The sequence below is a fragment of the Tachypleus tridentatus genome, chromosome 1 (genome assembly GCF_004210375.1).
Source record: "Tachypleus tridentatus isolate NWPU-2018 chromosome 1, ASM421037v1, whole genome shotgun sequence".
Classification (NCBI taxonomy): domain Eukaryota; kingdom Metazoa; phylum Arthropoda; class Merostomata; order Xiphosura; family Limulidae; genus Tachypleus; species Tachypleus tridentatus.
In genome coordinates this window covers 92,975,452-92,987,103 of record NC_134825.1, presented here as the reverse complement: position 1 = coordinate 92,987,103, position 11,652 = coordinate 92,975,452, and the positions used below count along the sequence as shown (strand labels likewise).

Here is an 11,652-nt window from a genome sequence, read left to right as displayed (position 1 = left end):
TATGATGATATCAGACAAACCAAAGTGGAATGTATTCTACAGTCAGACAACAATGTTTATAAAGCCTTTATAACATAAACAAACAACAACAAAAAACTACCTGTAAATATCATACCTTTATTGAAATCAGTACACCTCAAAACTAAAAGTAAAAACTCCTACATGGTTTGTACCTTTTATAACAGATAAAGTATATGAGGATTTTCAATATCGCTAAGTCAAAAAAGTAAAGCCAATATGTTTATTAACAATGCCAGTGTGATATGACACCTGAATTTGTCTTATTAAATAGGGCCTGGCATGGCCAGGTGGGTTAAGGCGTTCGACTCGTAATGCGAGTGTCGCAGGTTCGAATCCCGGTCGCACCAAATGTATCGACCGAGGGGAATCGAACCTCTGATTTTAGCGTTTTAAATTCTAAGATTTACCGCTGTCTCAGCAAGGGACGTCAATAGAGAGAGAAAGAGTGTCCAGTCACGTGATGACGACACAGGGAAAAGGAAACCGATGTTTCCTCTCAGATAACAAGGTATTTTTATAACATTTCTTGTTGAACTCTCGAATCGAACAGTTTAACAGTGTGCTATGTTTTATAGCTAACAATATAAGTACGTACACTGTACTCTTTGTCTAACTTCATTTGTAAAGATTCTTGTTCTTTTGTATCTACATTTAATGGATTTCTTGTCATTGTACATTACATACTCTGTCCTGTTTGTTTGCCATTTTCTAGATTCAAACTCATCTAATCTAGGATTGTTCTACAATAATCGCATCTTGAATAACATGCTGTTATGAACAAACTTATCAGGTGGCAAGGTTGGAGGATTCTTCATGATTTATGGAAAACATTTGAGTAGTCAAACCATCTTACACATGCGTTCACAGCTTGTGATCGTATAGTTGAAAATTCTGGCCGTCTTCTTGCAAATTTAGTTAAAATGTAAAGATCTGAAAGTGCAAACAGCTTCTAAAATTAATTTCTTCTGAGAGAATTACATTACATACCCAGTGTTAAAAATAAAATAAAATAAATATGTTGTTGTTAATATCTACCCTAAAATCCGATTAGAAAACGCTTAAATAATAATAAAAAACTACAATTAGTTTGCTTTATCTCGTTCACAACATAACAACTGTTTATAGTAATTGCTGATATACACCGTTGATATGATTGTCGTATCCAAGTCAAGATGATGAACTCTGGTATTAGGCTAAAGTTTTACTCGGTGCTGAATTTAGCAATTGTACTATGGTTGATAGCAATGTAAAAAATAACAGAAACAGGTAGGTATAAATACACAAAAACCATACAAACGTTACTACATAAGTAAAGATTCTTTTCAAAAATAACTTTTAAAAACAACGAATTATTAAATTCATGAATTCAGTTTTGAGTAAAAGCATTTAAACTGTATATTGATATACAGTTTCATAGTGACTAATAACCATTGTCACATTGACACAGTACTAATGTGTGTGATTTTTCTATTCATCCTTGCCTTTTCTATGTTCTTTTAGGCATCGCCATTCGTATTTCAAAATTAATTTTCCAAAATATGTTTTATAATTTTAAATTTTTAAAATTCAATGGTTATATATATTGTCAATTAATACCAGTCTCATCACTTTCTTTAATTTTGGGGCCAGTAAAGTTGGAATGATTGCTCCATGGTGGTACAAGTACCTCAGAGCGATAGACCGACATTAAGATAATCTTTACATCAAGAGATGACAATGTATGAAAACGTTATATTGCAAATATATATTTATATAAAGGCGAAGCCTATGTAGAGTGCAATCATTTTCGTATTGATAAATTCTCAAATGACAAGTATGTAAGTAATTCTTACAATTAGAAGTCCTACGTTGTTAGGAATTTTTCTTAAAAATTGGTAAAGGTGATATTTTACACTGTTGTTGTAGTTTTTGAATTAAGCACAAAACTACACAATGGGCTATCTGTGCTCTGCCCACCACGGGTATCGAAACCCGGGTTTAGTGGTGTCAGTCCGCAGCCATACCGCTGAACCACTCGGGGGGCATTCTACACGAAAACATATAACTAGTAACAGTAAAAATGGTTTGCTGCCAGTAAACAGTTTGCTTGTTTTGTTTTAATTGTGCGCAAAACTACGGGAGGACTATCTAAGCTTGTCGTACCTAATTTAGCAGCGTAAGACTGGAGGGAAGGCAGCTCGTGATCACCACTCACCGCCAATTCTTGAGATACTCTTTTATTAACGAAAAGTGGGATTGACTGGAACATTATAACGCCCCTACGGCTGAGAGGGATATCATCTTTCTTGTGACGGGGATTCGAACCAGCGATCCTCGACTTACTAATCGAATGCTATAACCACCATACCCCCTTACCGAATAATACAATATTTCGAGACCTTTTCACACATATACAAAATTCTTCAACTTAGTAAAATGTAATACGAATGAAAGATATTGCCTAGTAAGACATCACAAAAAAAGTTTGTTGCGTTATAATACAGAAAACAAAGCATTGAATCATAGCTCCTTTTTTAGCAGAGTTCATGTGTGCCACTCACTAAATTCATGGTTCTCGTGAAATAGAAATAACCAGATTTATATATATAATGAGCAAATTATCACCACTAAGATTGATTGCTAATTGTAAATGTCGCATTATCTACAGGGCCTGGCATGGCCTAGCGCGTTAAGGCGTGCGCTTCGTAATCTGAGGGTCGCGGGTTCGCGCCCGAGTCGCGCCAAACATGCTCGCCATCCCAGCCGTGGGGGCGTTATAATGTCACGATCAATCCCACTTTTCGTTGGTAAAAGAGTAGCCCAAGAGTTGGCGGTGGGTGGTGATGACTAGCTGCCTTCCCTCTAGTCTTACACTGCTAAATTAGGGACGGCTAGCACAGATAGCCCTCGATTAGCTTTGTGCGAAATTCCAAAAACACAAAAACACGCATTATCTACAACGTCTGGTCAAGTACCCTGAGGCAAGTTACAGCTGTATTGTCTAATCAATAGATACTGGAAACCTACACGATTATAGATAAACGGAAGAAAATATCAGTTGTCAAGAACCATATAAAACTGCACTTCTTGAGAACTAATAAAACTTAGCAAATAACAAAAAATTACAATTACATAAAATGTAACGAAAATTCTAAGACTTATTTATAACTATGATTTCAAAATGTAAGAATGTTCATAACTATACGGTGAGGTGTCTGATTAAACCACTTGACTGGTTTTTACAAATATTTGTATTGGTTAAACAATGTAATACAATAAATATGAACTGAGAAACAAACAACTTATGTGTGTTGCATAAACTGTGTAATTCAATAGATAAAACCTGGAACTTCAATACAGCCAATTTGTGTTTGTGTGATCATTTCAGTAGTCATAATTTTTAGAAAATAAATAACATTTATGAACTAAAGATAAAGAAGTTTAAAATTATTAACACGTGTAAAACAATTACACATAAAAGGTTTTAATGATTATGTGTAAAAAAATCAAAACTTTGCATTTATAGTTCACAATATATGATATTGTTGCTCTAAATTTGTAAACTATTCTCGAGAAGAAGTGGGACTTGCGCAATGCACATCCAACAATGAATGTCTCACGAATTAAACTTAAACAGACGCAGATATTAAAATAAACGTATAACAGTAAGTCTGTTACAATCTTAGTTTTGTTGCACTTTTTTCCCTATGTTATCATTTATAGTCGCGATACACACTACGTGGCCAAAGAATGTGGACACCCCTTTCAGTTAGTGTGTTTGGCTATTTCATCCACACCCACTGCTAACAGATGCATAAAATTAAGCATACAGCCGTGAAATCTCCGTGGACAAACATTAGCAGTAGAATGGGTCGTGCTGAAGAGCTCAGTGACTTTCAACGTGGCACTGTCATAGGATGCAACCTTTCTAACAAGTTAACTCGTCAAATCTCTGCCCTGCTATAGCTGACCCGGTCAGCTGTAAATACTGTTATTGTTTAGTAGAAACGTCTAGTAGCAACAACAGCTCAGCCACGAAGCGGTAGGCCACACAAGCTACCGAGTATGACTGCCGAGTGCTGAAGCGCGTAAAAATCGTCTGTTCACAGTTGCAACATTCGCTACAGAGTTGCAAACTGCATCTATAAGCAACGTTAGCATAATAACTGCTCGTCGAGAGCTACATGAAATGGGTTTCCATGGCCAAGCAGCTGCACACAATGCTAAGCGTCGACTGCATTGGACTCTGGAGCAGTAGAAACGCGTTTTCTAGAGTGATGAATCACGCATAACTATTTGATACATACAGTATCACGTGACCTCTTTATCATTGAGATGATTGGACATTTTCACCGAAATTCAATATCACTATCAGCCAATATATACCACTTAAAACATTAGAATGTTGTCCATGATACAAAGTTCAGTTGAAGTTCGTCGAAGTGAAGACAGGCCCTTGGAAGAAACGAAGCTTAACAACAAGAATTCTTAACAGAAGTTCTTCCTGAGAGGTTTCTAAAGATTTTAATTTCTTTACGTTTAAATTTACATTGTAGTTCTCGTAAACTAAATTTAGTTTGAAAGAATTCTATAAGTACTCTTATTAACCTATTAAAAAAGGCCTACAATAGATTGTTCGTATTTCTGTGTGTAATCACATTTGACATTAATTTTGTATAATATTGGTTAGATTTGCTTAAGCGTTTAATCTAGTTTCATATTATTTAAAAGTTAAGCCGTTATATATATGTACATATAACACTCTCATATATGTTTGTGTGTTTTTTATTTATTTAGTGATAAAGTTCTGTTGATATTTATTTAGCTTTATAATTTCACTATGCTCATGATTCATTAACAATTATATTTGTAGATGTTTAGAAGTGAATAGTAATCTGCTTAAATTAAATGTGAAGGGTGGTCCGTAAGTCCCTACCCATCCACATTCTGTTTAAACAACGTTATAATAGTAAAGATGAGTAGAAGGCAGCTGTTACCGCGGCATTTGGAACAATAACCCCTGCTATGTTGAGAAAAATGTCTCGCAGAACATGGCGTCGCATAATATTATGCAGCGAGAAGGAGGGACACCACACATACACTGGATGCATAAGATATATGGATTGGTAGGGACTTACGAGCCACCATGTATTAGTTAATTTTAAAAGTGATCATTTCAAACTTGACGCAACCATAGTGAAGTGTCTGAAATCATAAATCTGTTTTACTGTCGTCGATTTTCCAGTGACTGATATTTATCGATGTGGTGGTGACAATAGTTATTCTAACTTACTAATGAAAACACACCACCATTTCAAATTTGCTTTGAAAAATTAAACATTTTTTAAAAATCACATAAAAACTATTTTATACACAAATCTAAGAATTACACAGTTTATAGAAACTCAACTCACGCTGTCTACTGACCAGATTTCCATAAGATTCATCATCCATATTCAATAATTTAAAGTTATTTTTCTTCATTCAGTTGTGTCAATACATTTACGTATATTCATACTAATTAAATTCACAGGTTGTGCTGAAAAAAGTTCTTCCTATTGAACTTTGTGCTTAGTATCACTGACATGTCTTTCTAAACATGAAACAGTAATATTTTTGCATTTAAAATTACTTTTATGCTCATTCATTCTGAATTTTAAATTTGTTCTTGTTTTTCATATGGAAGCGTTTACATTTACATGATTTTATATATATGAAATTCTTCCTTGAAATAAATTTTATCTTTAAATCTATTAATAAATTGGCTATCTCTAGTTATCGCAGAAAAATATTTATTTGTCTTTTAATTTTTTTCACTATAGCATTATTTTTATTGTTTACTTGATTTAACATAATACTTATAGCACTGTTTTTGACAGCTCTTTCAAAACAGCAGGATTAAAACCTTTTTTATACTACTTTGTGTTTAATTAATAATGACTCATTGTTAATATCTTCCTGTTTTCAACATCATTTTAGCATCCTGTCCACATAAGAATAAAAACACCAGTTTTTTTAGATTTAGGTGTAACAAAATTTTCGATGTAATATAAAGATTACAGAGAGATGTTTACAATAGTTTTCAATTTATCCTCATTCTATTCACTAAAATATATAAAATGGTAAACAACCATTTGTCTCAATTTCATAAGTAAATCTGATAGAATTTTCAATGCTATTAATGTAATTAGCAAAATTAACTAGCTTGTCTTTACCATACCGCCACCCGTCGGTGTGGATTCCTGTACGTTGTGAGGGGAACTCTCAGGGAAGGTTCTGTTCTTTCAGTTTACCTCCTCTGTGATCTAAACACCCATCAACGTGTTTGCCGTGCATGGTGATCCATGAAGTGGAGGAGAATGTCCTGGTGTTTAAGGGGACCAGCCCTAAAACACCGCTTTGGCCTTGAATTCCTGAATATGGGTGGCCTTGGAGTGGTCCCCTTGGGTCATTCGGTTGGTCCACTTGGGTTAGAGTCAACAAAGTACCAGTTTTGGATATTCTCAACAGGTGTTTTGGACATTGTATCTAATGGTTGTGTTTGGGTATGGTGCTCACGAAACACTGGTGTTGCTGCAGTGTCCTAGTTTGGCATGTAATTCGTCCCTTAGCAGGGATCCATGGTTGGTGTAGTCAGAGGCACTGAAATGTAGCTTCTTTACTATGGATATCCCTCTTTCTAACAAAATGAATAAAAGAATTGGAAAAAACGACCACACACGGACGACTCTGTTGTACAGTCAATATTACAGCCAGATTCTACACCTCGATTTCTGATTCTCATTCCTTATCTGAAAAATCATTGGGTTAGATGTCTCCATTTTTCATTCAGAAGAGAATAGAGATACTTGCTGGCTCCCCAAAGTCAGTAAAGATGTTGCGCATTGGTGACCACAATATACCAAACTCCTCTTGAAATCAAAAGCCATTGGGGTTATACACATTGAGGTCAATCCCCATGCGACTTTGAATTATTCCAGAAGACTTATATTTGAAAGGGATTAAAAGAACATTCCCGAGTCCAAAATCCACGCTGGTGTCTCTAGCCAAGGTACTACTACCATACGCCGAATATTCACCCGTAAAGACCCTATGGACCCTACAAATATTCTGATATTAACTTTAAAAATACCTCATTCTCCTGCTACTGTCAAATCAGGTTAACTGAACTGGAAAGTAAACAACCATTTGTCTCAATTTCACAATTAAATCTAATAAAATTATCAATGCTATTAAAATAATTAAGAAAATTAACTCGTTTGTCTTTCTTATACCGTCAGCCCTCTCTGATGCTTCAAGTACCAGCGGTTTGGTCGTTCAAAAACGTCATGTTGTTGTTCTTTGGTATGAGTTCGTTCTGGTAGTAAAGGCCACAACGCTTACAAGTGCAACATAGAATCACGCTGTTCTTCTAATTTAGAGCAAGAAATAGGTACAATGCTTAAAGGTTGTTGATAATATCACCTAATTAGAGGCTCGGAAATTATTGTCCCCAGCTCTGTCTTGGATATATGCTGCTGCACTCCATTCCACTACCATAGTGGGAGTACAAACAGATCTTTCCGTGACTCCAACAGAGTTGTTTGCAAAACATGTTGAGAATCTTGTGCCCTCCATAATTTAACTAGTTGATGCATCTATGTCTACTACCATCTGTGTCTCTACCACTCCTTCCTGTGACTGCTCAGTTTCACTTCCTTCAGGTTCAAATGTTTCCTCCGGTCCATTCTCTTCTGCAGCCCCGAAAAGTAAATCAACCATTTGTTCACGCTCTCAATCATTGGAATCTTCCTCCACAGATACTCGATTCATGGCAGGATTCATGGAGGTTGATAGATCTTCGTCATATAACGAAAAAACGTGGTCGCAAACAGTCGTTTTCACCGCCACATTCTTTTCCCCATAAATAGCTCTTGCCACACTGATCCAATGGAAATGTCGAAGTTTTCGATCAAATTTCGATGACATTAAGGATGTGATTTATTTTTACCACCCAGTGTGTCTCTTCTTACAGTCACCTTTGGAGGCTGTAGTCATCCATGTTTCCTTGGGTCGTACCACCACTATTTGTTCTCTCTACCTGCCTCCAGAAGAGATCTAGAATCAGTTAGACTGATATAATTGGCAGTCACCATTCCCCTTTTACCTGTCGGGGGATATTAATTACCATAATCCCCTTTGGGTGGTGTTAATATTGATAGGGTGGGTCATGCTTTTAAATCATAACCTGTCTCTCTTTAGTACTGGTTCTTATACTTATTTTCATGCACCTATTGTGACTTTTACTGCTAAAGATCTTTCTATCTGTTTCCATTCACTTTTCACTTACTTTTCTTGGAGAGTTGACAATAATCCACAAGACAGTGATGTTTTTCTAATCATTTTGAGAGAGACTGGCCGTGGTCGATGCCATCCGACCCGCGTGGCTCGATGGAAGTTAGACCAGGCTAACTAGCCTTCTTTCACCACTCTCATAGAACTTGATCTCTCCATCGTGTGTAAGCCATCGATAGATGACTGTGTGGCAGCAGTAACTGCCTGTATTGTCCAGGGAGGTATTCAACGTATTCCTAAAATCTCGACACATTTCCGACAGTATCCTCGTTCTTGGTGGATTTCTGCCAGCCACATGACAAGAATGTTTTCCCATGCTTTTGGCATGGGCCATGCTTTTGTACTTTCGTTTTTACAAACCTGGGAAGGATCACAAAAGATTCCTTTGAACTACCGTCTAATTGATTTGACGAGCTTTCGTTGTAAGACCTTAGAGGCGATGATTAATGCTCGTCTTGTTTAGTTCCTCGAATCAAACAACCTCCTCTCACCCACTTAGTGTAGGTTTCGAAGAGAGTGTTCCACCATGGACAACCTGATTTGACTTGAAACATCAATCAGGGAAACCTTTCTCAAACGAAAACGTTTGTTTCTCTATTTTTTACCTTGAGAAAGCTTATAATATAACGTGGAGAAATGGTATCTTGGAAGACCTCAATTCAAGAGCAAATTGTTTCAAACTTTCCCTCTCCAAAATAGTTTGCATGAACTTTTGCCGTCAACGTGGTATTCACCCTGATCTTTAACTCTGTATTAGTAAAGCTATGTTTTCCGTGGTCCATGAGGCAAAGTTTCTGGAGCTTATATTTAACCGTAAGTTGACTTTTATTCTACACATCAAGCCTTGAAAGTGATGAACCTTGTTCAACATCAGGGGCTTCGGCTCTGCACAGCAGCCTTCCACATTTCTTCAGTCCAGAGTACGTACACAGAGTCCTATGAACCCCCTCTGCACCTTTGTCGTTTGCAACTATCTTTCATGTATGCTTCAAAACTTCGATCTCTACCACAGCATCCCACATGGGGTTATGTTTTCCTTCCATGGTGAGCCACATTTCTACATAATAGAGAGTCTGCTACTGTTCCTTTTAGTCTTCATGTCCGGGTGTATTTAGATAAATTTGGTCTATCTTTGGATGATATAGCGGTATCCACAGATCAGCTCACCCCACCAAGATGTATTTGCCGAACATCTTTCGAATCATCTGTAGAAATTGGAATGGAAGGATGGTTCTGTTGGCTCTGCTATTGTTTGCCGTGATTCGGTTGTTGCACACAGAATCCCCTCTACAGTTTCTGTGTTCACTGCCGAATTGAACACCATTTCTCTTGCCCTGAATCACGTAGAAGCTATGAAGTACCATTTTTATGATTCCTTTTTGAAGTACAACCAGATCGATATGAAATTGGAAAATGACCGTAATTCTAAAAAATGTGACAACTTCCAATCTCATGCATTCTAAATGTTTTATTGTATATCAATGTGTCAACTTCACGAATGTAATATTTTGCAAAAATAACCCTCATTTATACAATTAAAAATTGACCAGTAGGCATATTAAAGAATTTTATGTCATTTACTGATAATAATTGCATCAGACCCACACTCTCATTTAAATGTATTTTTTATATTAAATGAATTCAATATATTCGTGGTCGTAATGAATGGCTTATTTGTAAAACGTACAATAATTTTGATTTTCCTCAATCTGTAATTAGAGTTTTATCCAACTTCCGACGGTGTCTAGTATCAATTATAAAATAATATATTCAAAAAATAAATGCTAAAGACAAAGCTGAATAACTATATGTATTTTGTTTTGCAATCTTTCAGATAACAACATTGTTCAATATTTTATAACACAAGAAAGTATGACTCCCAGCTATCAACTTGTCGATGGCTTCAGGATTGCTAAAGCTTTTTCACCAGACACATTTCGTAAAGCCCTTTCTTATAAACCGCGAAACGATGATATATTCATCGTAACTTTTCCCAAGTGTGGAACAACGTGGACACAGCATATCGTAATCAACATTCTTAAAAGGGGAATTCCACCAGAAACTTTTGAAGAATTTCAAAAGCTTAGTCCTTTCCTTGAAATTACAGGGCCTGGTGTTGTAGAAACCATGCCTCGTCCCGGAGCAATTAAAACTCACCTTCCTTTTAGTCTTCAACCTTACTCTCCCCAGGCCAAGTACATCTACGTGGCCAGAAATCCCTTTGATTGTTGTGTATCTTTTTACCATCACACAAAGGAGTTTCCGTTCTATCAGTTTCCAGAGGGGACATTTGATGAATATTTTGAGATTTTTATAAACGGCCAAACGGATTTTGGGGATTACTTTGACCATCTTTTGTCTTGGTATGAGCACCGAAACGATCCAAACGTATTATTTCTCGTCTACGAAAACATGAAGGCTGACACACAAGCGGCTGTTTTAAAAATAGCTAAATTTCTAAATCAGGAGTACGAACGCATATTACTTGAGGATGATAATCTAATGGAGAGAATTATTCGTCAGACTAATGTGGAGAACATGAAGAACTCTGTTAATAAGAATTTTGGAAGTTTTTTCGGATTGAATCCCAACGACGATCAAATAAAAGATCCGAATCTTCCTGAAGGATTAAAATACATCCTAAAATTTATGAAAAACATTGAATTTAATCCAAAGGCAGAAATCAAAATAGTAAGGAAAGGTATTGTCGGTGACTGGAAAGAACACTTTTCTCCAGCACAATCACAACGACTCATGGCAAAGTTTTGCCAAAAAATTCAAGGAACTGACATTGATCAGTTGTGGCCAGAGTTTTTTGTTGCGAAAAATCAGATTTGATGATACAATGTACGGAATGAATGTCAAAATTAAGTTGTACTTAGCTTAAATTAGAGTAAAAACTAATACTTGAAAGCTTAACCTTTTTGTGTTATTTTTTACTGGTCCTTTGATTTTTTTGTGACAGTAGCAACTTAAATTTGTAAATGGAATAAAAAAACATTTCTTCAAACTGCTTTGAAAGTAACAGAAAAATAAAGATCAAATATAAAAAAAATCTAATTAAGCTAATTTTATACACGTAAAATATCTTACCGTTTCACCTTTTATTTATATTGTATTCATTCTGTAAGAATAGCTGTCTCTTTCATTTGATATTATTAAATATTTTTTCAAAATTATTTAAAGATATTATGTAAAGTTAATAATTTTAATTTTTTCTCGTAATATTTCGCATGTAACTGTTCATTTTTTGTTTAACGTAGAGAAAAGACCATAACTTACGAAAAGCAAAGAAGATTATGTTGGAGAAAATTAAAA

At 35.7% G+C, this 11,652-nt stretch overlaps 1 protein-coding gene across 1 annotated transcript; it reads left to right on the top strand.

Moving 5' to 3' along the window:
• Window positions 1–4,391: 4,391 nt before the first annotated feature.
• On the top strand, window positions 4,392–11,253 carry LOC143255564 (sulfotransferase ssu-1-like). The gene is made up of 2 exons (XM_076511411.1): window positions 4,392–4,511; window positions 10,169–11,253. Exon 2 carries the CDS (start codon window positions 10,207–10,209, stop codon window positions 11,170–11,172), a length of 966 nt encoding a protein of 321 aa, XP_076367526.1. The 5' UTR covers window positions 4,392–4,511; window positions 10,169–10,206; the 3' UTR covers window positions 11,173–11,253.
• Window positions 11,254–11,652: the final 399 nt, after the last annotated feature.

Bases quoted from the DNA above. Each gene is read 5' to 3' on its own strand.
- LOC143255564 (XM_076511411.1), top strand. From the start codon at position 10,207: ATGACTCCCAGCTATCAACTTGTCGATGGCTTCAGGATTGCTAAAGCT.